At 36.8% G+C, this 17,649-nt stretch overlaps 2 protein-coding genes across 3 annotated transcripts in view; both read right to left on the bottom strand.

The window, feature by feature from the left end:
• The window catches only part of vps9d1 (VPS9 domain containing 1), a 32,420-nt gene extending 27,928 nt beyond the window's left edge, over positions 1-4,492 (bottom strand). For both annotated transcript variants that reach the window (XM_042412090.1, XM_042412091.1), the window contains exons 1-4: positions 4,375-4,492; positions 2,102-2,174; positions 412-615; positions 73-238 (exon numbers count right to left, since the gene is read on the bottom strand). In XM_042412090.1, coding sequence (XP_042268024.1) covers positions 73-238; positions 412-615; positions 2,102-2,174; positions 4,375-4,467 — 536 coding nt within the window. In that variant the 5' untranslated portion in view covers positions 4,468-4,492. The remainder of the gene's footprint in view (positions 1-72; positions 239-411; positions 616-2,101; positions 2,175-4,374) is intronic.
• A 2,967-nt stretch (positions 4,493-7,459) lies between these two features.
• Positions 7,460-9,657, bottom strand: LOC121897930 (C-C motif chemokine 3-like). The gene is made up of 3 exons (XM_042412732.1): positions 9,545-9,657; positions 8,044-8,167; positions 7,460-7,799 (listed from the first exon to the last, which is right to left on the bottom strand). Exons 1-3 carry the CDS (start codon positions 9,606-9,608, stop codon positions 7,706-7,708), a joined length of 282 nt encoding a protein of 93 aa, XP_042268666.1. The 5' UTR covers positions 9,609-9,657; the 3' UTR covers positions 7,460-7,705.
• Positions 9,658-17,649: the final 7,992 nt, after the last annotated feature.

A 17,649-nucleotide genomic window follows, 5' to 3' on the forward strand; every position in this document is an offset into this window, starting at 1 on the left:
GCTGTTACCTTCAGACAACATATGATTGAATGTAGCAATATTTGCTCTCCTTGATAAAAACAGGTCCCTTACTTTTTGCTTCTGTCCTGTGACTCCACTGTTTGCAGTCTCTGGAAGACTTCAGGAGGCAGGAAAGGGGAGAGCTCCCCGCCACCATCTGACAGCACCCTGCGGTGACCGGCCTTTGTCGGACTGGTTGCTTTACGCCCTGCGTCAACAGGAGGGTCAGAGGGAGGGACTGTGACAGCAGAGGTGAGACAGAGAGACACAAAGTGGTGATTGGCTTAAAGCACAAAATCACATGGCCATACATTGGCTGAGTTTGATGTGTGACTCCCGGGGCAGACTCCAGCTTAATAGTGATATAAAGAAGTTTATAAAAGAGCTTCTGACTAGAAGTAAAATATTTACCAGTGTTTGTGGCAACGGCAGGTGGGAGGACAGTGGTCTGATGGGGTTGTGATTGGCCAGGTGACCAGCAAGAGGAAGTGGAGGCGGAGGCAGAAAGGTCAGGGGGGTCAGCGTTCTTTCCTATAAATGACTTGGCTCGCTCCAAACACTGCTCAGCCAACCTCAACATGCGCTCCCCCTCCACCGCCACCATCTCCTTCTCCTCTGAGGCCCGGACAGAGAGGAAGAGAAGAAAAAGTATGTCACAAGAAGTTATTTTGTTTTTAAGAAAAGGCCCTCCTGGATGATTCATCTAATGCATGTCTACGGTTTAAACGTCATCACATGGCATCGGAGATCTGATTCAATTTTGTGTTAACAATCAACTACTGTGTTCAAGATGATTAGTTCAAGTCTGGTTAGAATGATTAACTAGTTTGGCAGCGGGGTGCTGCTTGTAGTCTGCCAAATGTTCAAACCTCAGAGGCTTTTCTGTTGCTTTATTAATCACCTATCAGCTCATATGATAGCATCATTGTGGTCTAGTAGAGAAAATGCACTGTATTACTGCAATATATCAGATACACACATCAAAGGAATGTGTGATTTCAGTACACATAGTACATACAGTATGTTGCTCATTTTCCCCTTTTTTTCCTCCCCTCCATCCTTTTTTAAAACTTTATTTACTTACTTAAAATATGCATGTATGTAACATATCTTCGTATCTATGCATATGCTTCTATATGTATTCTTCTGTTTTCCCTTTTTTCTAATATATAATGCTTAAAAATATATACACTAATTTTCTGATATATAGCAAAATCAGACAGTGCATCTTTAAGTAAAAAGTAAAAGTCAATAATATTGTTCTTAAATGTAGATTTCACTGACACAGTGGGCTGTCTTGCCTTTACTGCTGCTTTAGAAGTCAAATTAATCAAACTGAAAAGGCTGCAATATAAATTTCACCACAGAACAAGTGAACATAGTGTATTATGTCTGTTTGACAGGGTTGCTGATCAGTACCAATGAAATTAATTATAATGTTGCAGTTCCTACTGGTGGACACCAGAGGTCTACAGAGGGCTGAGATGATGCTTGATGCAGCTTTAAAGGATACGTTCACAATTTTTCTGTCTTAAAAGATCCCCTTCAAATATGATTTCAATGTAAGTGATGGGGGCCAAAATCCACAGTGTGTCCACACAGTCATTTTGTGGGAAAATGCAAATTCAAAAGTTGATGTGAAGCTTATATGAGGCTTCAGCAGTCTGAGTTAGTCATATCAAGTGGATATCTGACACATTGACTTTTTAGCACCAAATTCCTAGCTTCAGATAAACTTTTAAATAATTTTTTGCACAGGAGGAGGACTGTGGATTTTGTTTCATATTCCATTTATAAGACAATACTGCAGTAATGCATTATCACAGTCAACAATGTTTAGGGGCAAGTTAAACAACTTAGGTAGCAGTAGTTTCGTTTCCTGTAAGATTGACCACAGGACCAACTGTTCAACAGAGATAAAGAGGAGGAGAGATGGCGAGTTTCGTTTTTGAAAGGCTGACTGAAGGCCCACTGGATGACAATGCAACATTGAGTAAACATACAAAGGAAGTAATAGAGAAAACAATAAAAAAGATAGATATTTTATTGTAATGTATTTTAGTATATATCTATCTCATATATGCCACTACTCAGATCTTACTTTGTGACCCAGCTTCCTCCAAAAGTGCATGTGATATGTAGTTGATCGTCCGGAGGTATTCACAGTAAGCTTCCTGCAGAGAGACCGAGACAGAGATACTCATGCATTTCATTAACAATCAATTGTCAATGTCATGTTAATTAGAAATCTACTCATGTTAAGACATAATACTCACTTTTCAGCGATGAAAATACACTTGACAAAACAGACTTTTACAGATTTTAAGATTTAATTTGGTTCACAACACAAACATATTATAAAATATTAATGTTTATATCTGCTGGCCTGTTTTTCCACAATGTTCTTGCATCTTATGGTAGTTCTAAATGACCATTTATGTGTTGTATTATTATGTGGTTGTTCACTTGTTGGGTTGTCTCAATGCCAGATTTTGTAAACACACTCTGGTGATTATGACCAGCCATTTCAACATTTATTTCCTACATTGTAAAAGTCGATTCAACACCAGAACTATTTTTTACTGGCTAGTCATTATTTTTCATGACTTAACTGTTATTTCCAGTTCCTTAATATTGAGTTTTCTTTATTTACAGGCCCTACTGAGAAATCGCTGCCACTTATCTTAAACTTTGTCACTGTTTTAAGCTCAATGATAGACTGGTGACCTGTCTAGAGTGCACACTGCCACTTGCCCAACCCATAACGGGACAGGCTGTGCTCTCCCACAGCTCCGCCAACCCGGAGCTGGACAAGTGGGTATGAGGATGGATAGTTATTGTTTTACTGTCCTGGCCCCTTCTTTATCCTAAACAACAAACCCTAACAAAACTATAAATGAAACAGAGGCAAAAAACAAACCCCTGGAAATGCAACAAAAATAACTTAAAACTGGAGAAAAGAGAAAACAAAACAAACATTACGATAAGATTTCTCAGTTACTGACAATCCCATTTTTTATGGGCACACCCACACAGCCATGAGTGCACCAAGTTTAACAGAATGTAATTTACTGCAGATGAGTTTTACCCTTCCTCCCTCAACTTGACATTGCCTAGTGACTCACTGCTTGGAGCATCCGATGAGAAACACATGTTTTCACTCCAACTGATTAAGCAGATGATCTGCCCTAACATCACAAAACACACATACAGAAAAACCACACAGCACAGCACAACTGAAGCCCTTCTACAAAACAGAACCTTGTGAAAAACAAACTACTCAACTGAAACATGTATCCTGTTATTTGTGTAATATGATAAATTAACAGATTAATTGAAACATGGGACTGAAATTAATGATTTATCCCACAAACAAACAGCCTTGTGAAAAGGGAGAGGAGCAACCTGTTTGTAATCTAATTCCATTTGATGATTAAGGTCTCACTGGTAATTACTTTTTAAATACATAAATATTATCTAAAATAAATGGCAGCTAAACCACCATTACATTAGTGTGTGTGTGTGTGCGTTAAGGTAGAAAAGCCTATTAAGAGCAGTCCATTTTAAAGTATACACCATATATATCACACTATCTAGACTCTACATGCACTCACATCACTGATCCCACTGACCACCACACTTCACAACACACTTGTTTTTGTTGGCCTGCTGAATTTATAATAAATCCTTTGCTTGCATTGTCACAGTGAGGTTATGACATGGCTGTGACATGATAATAGTAACAAGTCAAATTTAAACATATCTTTACTCGTTGTAGTGAAGCTGAATATGCCGACTACAAAAAACTTACAGCCAAAAAGTAAATATTCTTTAAGAACACCATCTTACCATTAAACTATAGTAACTACAAGGTGAGGCAAAAGCGTTTTGTTAATATCATTGTTATTATTCCTCTGAGCAGATCGATGGTGATATTATATCAGTTATTATTTACGGTGTCATGTTTGAGATAGTTTATGGCTATAATTTATGAAAAAAGTTAATATTTATATCTTCCTTTATTTTATTGAATAGTGTTTATTAGTAAATCGTTTAAAATGAAAAGTGACAAAGCTTCTGGTGCTTCTGAAAGCTACTTTTTCTTATGTCTAAAATTATATCAGTGAAATTAACCAATAAAATATTCAGTAAAAAAAAGTTTAAATTAGAAGTGTGGGCATTTAATGACAAGTGAAGCTTATAGAATAAGATGAACGTTTTGAGTGTTTCTGAGGTGGCAGCAGGTGTGTTTACATTCAGTGACAGGTTAGCTAGCTGACAGCTCCCGCCCCCTTCCGTCTGTTTACATGAACTCTGTTTCCTGTGCGGTTAAATCTGACTGTTATCTGGCAGTCAAGCAACATAGCACTTTACCTTATGTTTGCTCCCTCCGTCCAGCTGTATCGCTACTTTGGCCATTTTCATGGCATTTTGAAGGGGCTTCAGGCCACTATCAGCTGTAGCCATGGTTGGTCCGGGTCCTCTTCTTCTTTCTCCTCCTTCTCTCGTTCCTTCTTCTTCGTTGTGTTGAGTCATGGCGGATTGTAAACAAATGTTAAAGGTCCACACCGCCATCTACTGTACCGGAGTAGCACTGATATAGCATTAATACATGATGGTGAATGAATGGTGAAAAGAGGTTAAACGTCCCCTCCAGACCTACAGTCTATGCTCCAGACATGTATTACGACATATAAAAATACTCTGCTGGGAACAATAATGTGTGTCTGATATGGTTTTTACAAAAAAAAAACCTATAATTACCACGTTAAAATCCTTAAAATAGCATCTCCTTCTTCTCAAAGTCAAAGTTAAAAGTTTATTTATTTAAAGTGCAAAATCACACCAGGGTGTCTCAATACACTTTACAGCAGTAAAACAATATAAAAAGAATCAAGGAGGGACAACACAAAAAATAAAATAAAATAATTCTCCCTCATTCAAAATCCCAGAATCTATAAATATGTAAATATAAACTGCTGGACACAAGACGTCTCCTACTTCAATGTAAAGTCCATTCTCAGTGTTTGTGTACTGGAGGGCTCAAGTCTCCACATCACACTTGTGTAAGTTGAATATTGGACAAGGGTTGTTCTACAAACTAGCTTGTAGGTCCACTCCTTAAAATCAGATTTTCAATGAGCACAGAGAAACTTTCCACTTTCAGCAGATGAAAGTGAAAACAGTCTTCCAGTGCCACACTCTGCACATACGTCATTCTGTGCATTGAATCTAAAATATTCAACTGCAAGAACAAGAAGAAAAACATATTTTTGAGTGAAGGGGTACCTTAAACACAGATACATAATCTCTCTGTCATTTCATCCATCAGCTGACCTCAGAAACATTCTGTGGTCCAAAAAGTTTTTAAAAAATGACTTTTACTGCTCCTGAAAGTGCCTATGAATCCCCCGTCCTTCCACAAAGATTATTCCATAAAGATTTAATACATTTATTTATTTTTTCAAATATCCTTTGGACAGCAAGTATAGAGCATATCAGGAAGTCAGTTCCTATGAGGTAAATACGTATTTACAGTATTCATTTTCTTTGGCCATTATTTTACTCCAGAGAGTGTGATGGGTATGTTGGCAGTTGGTTGTAAAGAAGATAGTATGTTACAATTATAGGCTTCAATGTTATGAATAGGTGACTGGTCCATGTTTGACCAGTCACTCATTAAATATAACAGTTTAGCTGTTATATGTAACTGCTTATTGCCACTGAGTTATGGTCATTTAAATAAATAATATTACTGTACCACCATGTACAGGATGGTTCTGAGTTGACACGTGTTGCTGAAATTTGGCTGTAAATGCATCACAGGCTCAAAAATAAGAGCTTGTCAACCAGTTATGGAGTAACTGTATGAGAGATGAGAAATCAAAAACATGTTATATATAAAATTTGGTGAAGATGATCCTTTTTCACAGCAGACATTTTGACTTGTCATAGCAGGAAAAGCACAGTGTTACTAACAACATTAACAATGTCTGATGGCTAATGGCAACCAGGGTTTCTCTCAGTTCTGTCCACTTATGTGACAGGGCTATGTCACATGAATGAATTGTGCAAAATTTCATGTGAGTCTGACTAATAAGACTGTTATTATAGCAATCATGTTGTTATCATTTACATTTATACAGAGAATTTAAGTTACAGCACTTTATTTAAGTTAAATAGACCCTGCCTCAAAGAAATAGATGTTGTAACCAATTGTGAGAAAATGAAAAGCTAAATGGTTCCAGACTTCTAAAATGATTTTTCATATTGATGAGTATAAATAATAGGTAAATATAATTCAGTGTGATTATCAATCTATGGTATATCAATAAATAAATGAGAAACTTTTTCTGATTGCATCCAAATCATTTATGAACTAAATGTGGTGAAGATTCGATAATGTTTACAATTTTTTCCCCCCATAAAATAAATCATAATTAGTCATTAATCATAAAATAATCAGGTAGAGATGTGCATGACTTATGCTGAAAGATTAGCTCATGGAATATGGGAAAACATGTTGCAGTATTACTATTGTGCTCAAAACATATCAAGAAACTGGAATTGTCTTCTTTTTTCTCACTTTGGCCCTGATTGACTGATTGAGTGTTTTGTGACATCTTCTCAATAACGACATCTCTGGCATTAGTTTTTTAATTTAAAAACAAAAGCTTCACACTCTCTGCACCCACTACAAATTTAACAAGACTAGGTCAAAACCTAGTATAAGGCTGGACTGTGTATGGTCAGCGTGCGAAATGGGGTAAAAGGTTATAAATGCAGTTGCAAGAACAATACTTTCCACTCATATCTTGGGATGTTTGATTTGAAAGAGAACTTATTTTAATTCTAATTATAACTAACTATCTGTGAACTCCCCCTGCTTTCATCTGTTTCACTCTGCGGATTTCTCTTGTTTTTCACTCTGTATTGAGTGTTTTGTCAGAGTGATGATTATTTGAGGTGCTTTAACTGTGCGCTCTCCCTCATGCCTCTGTGCACCTTTTTTCTGCCTCTTTCGCGGTCGATAATCATCAAGGCTGTGGTGGAAATTGTAAATGAAAGTTTTGACTGCATTTTGGGTGCAAATTCAGGAGGTTCATCTCTGCCTGGTTACAGCAGTTACAGTCAAATCAAGCGCACCTGCCGACTTCACTGCATTTAACACCAGAGCTGAGAGCGTCAGAGCAGAAACGCTGCTGTCCTTCGCTTTTATCATCTTATGCCAATTAATTTTGAAAGAGCAACGGCCAATGAGGAAACTCCAACACGGCCGGCCAAACCAATGACTTAACTTCATCACTCAGTCACTCACTCTCTGACAACCGTGGTTATAGGGCTGATCCATGGCCGGTCCAGCCAAAAGAGAACCAGGATACATGTAAATGTGTCACTAATCTGTGACAGTTCTCAGCTATATATATTTGAAAAATTACATACAAAAATTGATGTCATATTTATTTATTTTTTCCATTATTGCATATAACAACAGAAAAGGGAAATTAAATGATTAAGAAGAAAGCAAAACAAGGGGTTCATATGATTAATCATAAAACCATAGCTGCATAAAAATGTCACATTGCAAAGCTTTTTGGAAAAAGATGTTGAAGATGTGAAATACAGATTGTTGAAGTCAGACACAGTTCTATCATGGCTGGAAGTTGATCGGTCAGAGATGTTTGCTCATTAACACTGAGGACCATTAAGCTCTGATGGCCAGCTGTTTATTGTAAGCTATATTTGCCCAGCGCACATTCTGCTTCACACAGATCTCCTTCCCATTGGCAGCACTGACCCTGCAGAAGAATCACAAACATCAGAGTTAGAACTGGAAAAATATTATTTGGCATCATATTCAAAGATTTTGCAACTAACAAAGGATTTGATGTGATACTATTTGTGATATATTTGCTTATTGTCTTCGTTCTCCCTGTTTTTTGCTCACACAAAAACTGGATAAACATGACCATTATACTCTGGAAAGGGTCAATCTGCTAAACTGGGAACATAAACAAGTGTCAGAGTGAAGCACGGACGTACACAAATCCCTTTTTGTGACATCTACTGTGAGTCTTGGTGATGAAGACAATCTCCTGCTGCGGTATCGCTCCCATGAAGAATTTAAAGCAGCATGGTCCAGGTGCTATTTCATTCACTGCATTAGCTGGAAACAAAACAAAAGGGGTCATTTAGTGCTACACAGTCATTCACTGACCTAAATATACAAAAGTCAGCATATGATTTGTATGTTTCGGCGTTAATTACTGTGAGGAGTGAACACAGTAAATTCTGTGCATTCATCTTAGTTACAACTGGAAATTCAGTGAAGTAAATTTAATTGGAGTTTTCTGTTATAAATCACTGAAATGTTGAAACTGTGATGGTTTTATCAAAAACATTAGAGAGCTGTGTCAGTGGAAGGCTGTATATCATTGTTTAATTTTCTTTTTTAAATTTTTTTCTTTAAATTGATAGAACTGCTTAAATATCATGCACATTATATTAGCTATATATTTCAGCCTTTTGTCATATCGTATACTACAATGGAGTATTAGGGGCCACTGTCTACATTTAAGTCATACTATTACTACAAAACATACATACTTGCAAAATCAGCAATATTTTGAGAGAAAAGTTGAAATATTTTGAGAAAAAAAGTTAAATTAGAATAAGTTGCTTCTTCATTCTTGCAATATTATGACTTTGCTCTTGAACTATCATGACTGTTTTATAATATCACTTTTTTCTGAGTAAATTAAGATTTATTCTTGTAATATTATAGCTTTTTTAAAATCAAAACTATGACTTTATTCTTGTAACATTATGACGTTTATCTCAAAATATTATTATTTTATCCTTGAAATCTATTTTTTTTTTCCCTGAATGTGGCTTTGATACTCCATTAAAGAACACAGGGTCGTAGTTATGTACCAGGACACTGAGGTGATGTGTTTTTTCTAGGTTGTTAAGGGTTTTAGGAACATGGGATGAAGTTAACTTTCTACGATTAAAAACTTACTCATGGTGGGCATTTTATAAGCTGATTCCAGTAGTTTTAGAATCAGTATATTCAAATGTAATTACTTTTAGGCCATGAAAATAAATAAATAATTGTCCATTTCTCTTCTTCAATATGTAATTGAACAATTAATTTAATTTTGTAAATCTGAAAAATCCAAATTTTTTTTTTTTTTTTTTTTAAGTGGTCAGGGATGGTGGTGCACAGAGGGAACTGGACTCATGACCTCAGTGTTTCTAAAAGCCTACATCCCTGACTTCACAGTTACCAGTAACATAACCAGCAGAGCAGAAGATTACAGTAATGTTTCATGATGAGAATCAAAGATGTCAACAGATTAGATTTTTCACATAGAGGTGGTTAAAACATTTTTTTACAATCAGATATCACTTGAGGTTTACCATTCACTCTTTTAAATCTTTTGCATGAAGTACTAAAAATGACTAGTAATCACTTCATCCAGAAAATGTCACTTTAAATGTCATTTCTCTCCTGTCAGGTCCAGAAAGTAGACAGACTTACGAATGGCAGCGCAGTAAACAGTGAGCAGCAGCAGCAGTCCCACTGTAAAGCTGAGAGTCTTCATGTTGACTTCAATGTAGATCTGATGATCCTGTTCTGTCTTTACTGTCTGAAGTGATCTGCTCTGATCACTGCACTTCTTATCTGCTTATATAATCTCTGTCATATAGCAGTTCTAAGAAAACTGATGGTGATTGTTTTTTTGGATGACAGGAAGTTAGAGGGACACCACACCATTTTGAAAGCATGATAAGAAGCACCAAGCAACTGTTATTCACAGCAGACATTTTGTCAGAGTGTGGAAAGCACAGGTTTAAATAATAATGAATAATAATGAATGGTGGCTGTATTCAATTCATCTGCTTTAGTTTCGTAGTCTTGATATTGCTGTGGAAAAAGTCCTATTGCCTTTCTGATTTTTTGATAGCAGTAAAATGCATTTAAAATGGAGACAGAACAATAATATACATTTATTTGATTTAGATGCGATGAAGAACTTTGAGTCTGAATCCCACTGAAAAAGATGAGATTTAAGAGAGAAGTAAACTATTATTATGATGGCCCATGTGTTCACCAATTCAAAAGAAATGCCATCTTGTCATTCAAGGATGATGATGATAATGATGATGCTGATGGTAATGGCAGTCTTTTCACCCTGCCTTCAAGTGTGACCATTAAGAACAGCTATAAACACTTTTGCCTTTCACTTTGTTTGAGCTAGTTTGTTTCAAGCATACCTTAAATTATCTATTATCTTGCTGATTTCTGAGCCCAAGCTACTTCTTCTGGCCTGTAGCTTCTTGGGTAGCTAGTTGCAGACCTTTCAAGACTTATGCCATGATCTAGAAGTGTCTGAGTGTCATTTCTGATTTTCATCTGTTTCCAGTTAGCTAACCCAAAATGTGATTCTTTGGAAACTACATAACTTTGTTCCTAGACAGTTACTGTTAGTGACAATTACAGGAAAAAAGTGTACGAGAAGAGAAGAGTGATTAAATCATCATTGGCTGAGTCAGTCACACAGCAATATCCATCTACGGTTTGCTAACATAGGTCACTATAATAAGATATGCTAAACCAAGTGGCTGAAAAAAACCCTGAGTGCATTAAACTGAGCAAGAGTGTGTCGTATTGCGTATGAATTAAACTTTTAATTTGTGAAAGGAAGAATGTGTTATTTATTCTTCAAAAAGTAACAGTATAGTCTCACTTTAACTGAAAGTCTTCTGCCTCTGAGAAATGTCTAAAATACCAGTCTGATACAGGCATTTGCAAGAGAATATGCAAGAAACATATTCTCAGTATTTGAAAAATACATGTTCCCCAAATGTGTGTTATCTATCAATTAATAAACTGTACCAATAATGTTTCCAAGTATTTTATGCCTTATAGCTTTTGCATTCCATATTTAGTGTGCTTTATGCATGATAACTGATATTACACTATTTACAGGGAGCTCATGTCATAGTGAATAAAGTTTTTAGGATCTCTGAAGTTCTTATTTTCCTCATTACATTTCTCAACTAGTACATATACTAGGCTATAGATAGGAACCAGTTCGACTCATAGGCTCATAGGTTCTCACAGGCTTCTAGCCATACAGATACACAGATATACATATACAGTTTTGATTACTGAGGCCTTGAGATATCATCCCTGATGCTTCTGCACCTACATGTGGATGAGTGGAGTTTTGTTTCTGTTGATGAAAACACTACTGAATACACATTTCGAAAACATGACAGCAGTTTTTCCTACCAGAAAATTGTTCCGGTCGTTTTTGATTTGTGTTGGTCATGATTTTTACTTCTTCGAAATTTATTTTGAAACAAATCAACTCTACAGTAAAATTCCCCCGCAACCTTTCAGTACCAGGTTAGGGGGGCTCTTGTTGACATATGCCACCACTGAGACATGAAGATAAAGTTGCACATTGCACCTTACCCACTTGATGCTATCAGGACGGCTAGAGGTTTAGTTATAATTGGTGTATTTACGTGTGGTCACACAGAGACAGAGAGAATACTGTAGAATGTGTGAGATCAACAGTACTTCATACTGGAACCAGCATGTTGTGTAACAAGTTTGCAAGTCATATTAAAAACTTACTGATCTTATCACAACAACAGACAGCTTGTGATGTTATCTTGTGCATGAGAGCACAAGCATGAAATGTTTCACGCTGAATACAGTACATATAGATTTGCTGCAAATTGTGTGAATTGTCTGCACTGTGCATTTGCAAATTTCTTTTAAAAAATATGTTAAAAAAAACATCAACAATGTCATTAATCTGCAAAGCTGATGGCATATCATTGAAAAAAGTACAATCTTTATTTGTAACCCATGAACCTAGTTCACTCAGTACAACCAATTTCAACCTTTAGAAGAAGCAGAAAATATGAATGAAAATAATGTAAATAGTCAAGTGGTACTAGTGCATCAAATTTGTACTAAAGTGTGTGAACTGTCATCATTTAAGCAAACTCCAAGACATTATCCGGTCAGCCAGTGACATTTTGATTCAACTAGCCTGAAAGCTGTTATGCAATTTGGATAAGGGTTTCAGATATAAAGCTTCTGCAAAACTGGTTTCTGTAATTTCTTTTTAGTCAAGCAACGTAAAGGGCAATTGAGCCATCATTTTTGTGGATGTTTTGTCAGTCATAAATGTTAACGTGTGGTGGCTGGGATGACGGACAGGTGTGTTGTCTCCATGCAGTCGAAGAAACAGTTTCAAACACGGCTAATATTTTCCGTGATCAGTCAGAAAGTGAAAAGCTGTCAAAGCCGCAATGTGCTGTGCTTGTGTCCTAGTCAGTGTTTGTTGTTAATCCCCCTTGTGATATTGCGGAACAAGACGCCTCTTTTTAATCGTGTTTCTACTTGTCATTCATAACATGCCGTCGAGTTGCAATCTATTAATACCAATAATATTCTTAATCACTTATTTTCTTGAGCTCTTTGTTAAACTAGAGAACATAAAAACATAAGAAGCAGTAAAATTACATCACCAAAACTGTCCAATCGATGAGTTATCTGTTAGTCTTGTAAAAGAAAATTGAATAGTAGGTTATCATTTTATAAATCTTTTGTATATATGTTACAAATGTTTTCAAACTAAGGAGTCAATGTTTGTTATCAACTGAATGTGATGTAATGTCATCGTCATTTTGGGGACACATGTTGGTGAAGAAATCCTACTCCTAGGCTAGTTGAACTCTTGAACCTGTTTCTATCTGAGGGTTGCTTGCTGACCTCTGGGGTTAGCTAGAGATATCTTTGTCTTAAGCCTACTGTTTTAGAGACCATACTTGTTTGTAAGAAGGTGTAACGGTTTGTGGAAGTGTCCATTTAGGGACCAAACTGTTTTTAGCTTTGCTTCTGGAGAGGTATAAAGCTGTCTAGTTTGAGTTCACAATCTTTAGAGAAAGGGCTGGCTTTAGGGAAAGGGCCAGCTGAACAACATGCTTTCTCTCCAAAAATACAAGATGATTGTATTTTTGTTTGTGTTTGGACATTTGTATAATTGTTACTGATGATGTGATGGATTGTACAGTGTTTACAACTGCTTCAACAAGTAACAATGTTTAATGCTTTCTTTATGTCTCCATGTGCCTTCTTTCTCGAGAGAAAATTTCCACAACAGTCTCAGGTGGCCACTACCATGACTTGAGGCTGAAGCAAATGTGGAAATCCCTTAAAGGGTCACTGGCTAGATGCTCCAATTGACTCCCATTCAAAAAGCATCAACTTCTCTCTTGAAATGCTCTAGTACTCAGTCATTTCTTTCAACGAGTCATTATGGCCTCAATCTGTAAATTCAGGCCCTCTAATGAGTGTGCTGGTGGTCATTTTGAAATGATTAGGCTTATAGTAGTTTTGATGTCTGCCATGTGGGTGTTGATTGACAGCTGTGATTGACAGTTGGCTCACTTGCTGCTCTCCCCAGCTCCGGGGCTCGCGCTGAGTCAGATTATTGTCACAATATTTCACTAAGTTTAATGTTACTAGATAAGGATACCTGCTGTGTTAGCACAATTTAGCTAAATTAGCTAATGTTAGCCCAAATTTGTAGCGCTCAGTGTTCCCAGTAAGCTAGCATTAGCTTGGGTACAAGGTCGTGGGACATGTTTCCAGAGCGTGATAGGTAACAAACGGAAAAGGTGGTGTCATCCATAAACTGCAACTATGGGATTCAAACTGTCTCCAAAGCAAACCAAAGGGTACTAGTCCATCTTTATACAGTCTGTGGTTAGTCAGCTCTTAGCTCATTTGTAAAAAGCCAGTGTGAATAATAAATTGAACTATAAAGCAACAATATACCTTTTTTTCCTTATTCTGGACAAAATAAGTTGAAGTGCTAACATTTACTGTATGGTTGAGTCTCATAGTTCTCATCAACTGGCAGTTATTTCTGTAGCTAAAAAGAGAATTTATATTGAAATTATATTCATTAGGTAGCCAAAAAACTACACCAAATGAATGTTAATGTTGCTTTGAATGTGTAAGTTCGCAATTGTTTGCTACCGCGTAGTCTTAACAACTTCACAAACCAGTAATATGAAGTAGCCATGTCCGACAGTTTTCTGGGCCCTCGCGCAAAAAAACTACTTGATCCGGCTTTTACCTGTGACAGCAGTCACAGAAAGTGGTTATACACCAGTTAAAAGCGAGTCCAGTATGAAAGGGACGTGTAAAGTGTAAAGTAGGATGACACATGGGTGCAAAAGCTCCTTCTACAGACGGATTTCGGTTAAAATTGAGTTATTTGTTCTGTCATAGTCCATTTATTTTTTTACCGCTAACACAAAAAAGATTTACTCTCCCACCACATTTCTGCCTTTCACTTTGTATATGATTTAACAGCAGGGAAAAGAGGCGCATGTTGTTCCAAGCATCAACGCTTGTTCTAGCTTCCCGCAGTTGTATATGCTTTGCTTTACATGTCTTTTCCCCAAACTAATCAAAGGTATGGCAATTTTATTTAATGTGCACTTGTTTCTCTGTAGGGATGGGTACCAGAACCCACTTTTAGACGGGCCCAGGGGCTAAATTATTTAAGCAGTGTAGTATAGTACATTACTAGTATAACGTAGTAGTAGTAGTACTACCATAGTATGGTAGCTCCGATGTTACCGGTTCTTGAATCAGTGCTTTTCCTCTGCTCTCTGTGTCAGGGCTGAATTCCCCCACACACACACACATACGCACACAGAGCAAAGCCAGCGAACAGCACAGCAGAGAAAAGAGACTGCAGTGGAGACAGTGAAGTGAAAATTAGTTGATAACAACTATGCTTGTTACTGTCAGTGCAATAAAATCTTCATGAGTAAAAAGCCAATACTTTATCAATACACCTGTTCAACATGCATAAACATGTAGAAAGCGATATTTCAATCTGCTCTGTCCACAGTCTCTCATCCACCACTGCTATATTTTACACAACCACCTAAAGCAAAAGATATCTGTATGTAGTCTAACTGTTTAACTACTTTGCCACATATCTTAAAATTTGGCACATTCTTGTAAACTCAGCTGCTGGCAGAGACAAACCAACCCCTCCACTCTACCTGTGGTACCTGCAGCAGTGAATCACCTCAGCAGCAGAGGGAGGAGGACAGAGGACAGGATCAATGATACTGATTCTGGTTGCCTTTAAAGTTGATATAAGACGATAAGTACAGATATTTGTTTTTTTTTTATTCTAAAATATAGTTGGATAGTTAAAATAAGTAGGCCTAAAAGTTTTTGAACAGTAAGGAGAGAAATAGGACTCCATCACTAGTAGAATACTTTTTGAAGGTAAAATGTTTTATTTTATACTCTTCATGCATAAATTGATGTCTTTGGCAGGGATAAAAATCATGGCCAGAATGTGTCAAAATAAAAAATTCTGGGGGGGGCATGCTCCTAGGTGACTTTGCCTTTGACTTTCGTCGCACAACTTGGACAGCAGCAAAAGACAATTCAGTTAAAAAAAAAAATTCTCACCACATCCATGTGATGACACATAACATGTATTCAATAATAAGGAAAAAAACTTAACAAATCAATAGTGGAAGAGGAAATAAATCTCAATGGCTATCCAGATAGTAATTCTGTGCTTGTAGTTTGCCACAGACTGGCTTTTATTTCATCATTCAGGCCTAAATTGGAAACCTAAGACTTTTGGTCAAACCCTAATCAAAATACATTCTACTCAGACAGTGCACATAACCAGCAATACATCTTTTTAAACGCATGGCGTTGCAGCAGCAGGCGGTGAGCAGCAGCAGTCCCAGAACAGAGCAGAGAGTCTTCATGATGCTGTCAGTGAAAATATGATGATGATGATCTTCTTCTGTCTTCTGCTGCGATCATCTCTTACTGTAGCTCTGCATTGATATAAATCCTATCCATTGTGGAAATTACATTGTGTCAGAAACAGAATTTCCCCCCCCCCCCGGCTTCCCACTACAAATACTAACCACAGAAAGCAAGAGTCTGTTCTGCATTTATCTCATTTACATCTCAATCATGTTTAGACAGCAGAAAGGCCATCACTTTTAGAGGTTTTAAACAATACCCACAGAAACAGTACAAAACTATATAAACAACAAAGACTCATTTTACTTAGATTATGTAAAGTGTTTTATTTCTCGTACTTAACAAAGAGACATTTTATTCTGAATCTTCTCAAAAAGTGAACTTAACCTCTTACATTTACAGAGGCAGATAGCAACATAGGTTCAAATTAGCAAAATCAACTTAAATCACATTGCAAGTGGAGCCAAAATAAGCAGAGAGGCACATATTTGCTGGTCATAACTATTTCTTAAAGCAATAGTTCCACTTTTTGGGAAATATGATTTGCTTTCTTGCCTAGACTTAGACGAGAAGATTGATACCACTTTCATGTTTGTATGATAGCTTAGTGTAGCATTATGGCTTTAAACATGGGGAGACAGCTAGCTTGGTGCTGTCCAAAGGTAACAAAATCCACCTACCAGCACCTCTAAAGCACACAAATAGAAACATTATATCCTGTTTGTTTGAACCACGCAAAAACAAAAAAAAGAGAATAAAAATTACACATTTTCCGGTTTGTATGCTAAGCTACTCCATACAGTATTGTGCAAACGTTTTAGGGACTAAAAGTAAAGTGAGGATGCTTTCAAAAATAATGCCATGAATAGTTTTTATGTATAAATTAACTTCATACAAAGTTCAGAAAACAGAAGAACCCTAAATGAAATCAATATCTGGTGTGAGCAGCATTGCCTTTAAAACAGCAGCAGTTCTTCTCAGTACACCTGCACAGAGGTTTTCAGGTACTTGGCAGGTCGGTTGTTCCTGCATCTTGGAGAAGTTGCCACAGTTCTTCTGCGTCTCAGCTGCTTCTGTCTCTTCATGTGATCCCAGGCTGACTCCATGATGTTGAGATCAGGGCTCTGTGGGGACGAAACCATATGTTGCAGGACTCCTTGTTCTTCTTGTTGCTGAAGATAGTTCTTTATGGCTATATGTTTGGGTTCGTTGTCATGCTGCAGAATAAATTTGGGACCAATTAGACACCTCCCTGATGGTATTGCATTACGGATAAGAATCTAAACATCTTAAGTGCCTAAAACTTTTGCACAGTACTGTATATTTACTTGACAACACTGAGAGTGGTGTTGATCTCTAACTAGGGAGCAACTTCACATTTTTCCCAAAATGTCAAAGTGTTCCTTTAATGAATTACAGAGAATACAACTTTTAGCTGTTAATTAGCTTTACTCTTGCAGTTAATGTTAGTTTTACTTTCTCTTTGTACTTTTGAGTAATCTTAAATGAACTAAATTGTTTCTGACATTCTCTAACCTGTAAAGTAACTGGTAACATTTTAACCATGTTTAAAAGGCTAAAAGTTCAAAATGTAATCAGATTCTTACAGGCCTACACGGCAACATGACATAATGTACAGTATGTGTGATGGATGATTCATTTGTAGATTAACAGGAGTTACTGTCCAGATGACGTTTCTCCTTTCAGAATAGAAATCTTTCCAGTTGGTAGATGTTTGTAATGGAAATGTTTATTCAGTGCATTTTTGTTAGATTATGTCATGAGAAGATAAACTA

The sequence above is a fragment of the Thunnus maccoyii genome, chromosome 5 (assembly GCF_910596095.1).
Source record: "Thunnus maccoyii chromosome 5, fThuMac1.1, whole genome shotgun sequence".
In the NCBI taxonomy this organism is placed as follows: Eukaryota; Metazoa; Chordata; class Actinopteri; order Scombriformes; family Scombridae; genus Thunnus; species Thunnus maccoyii.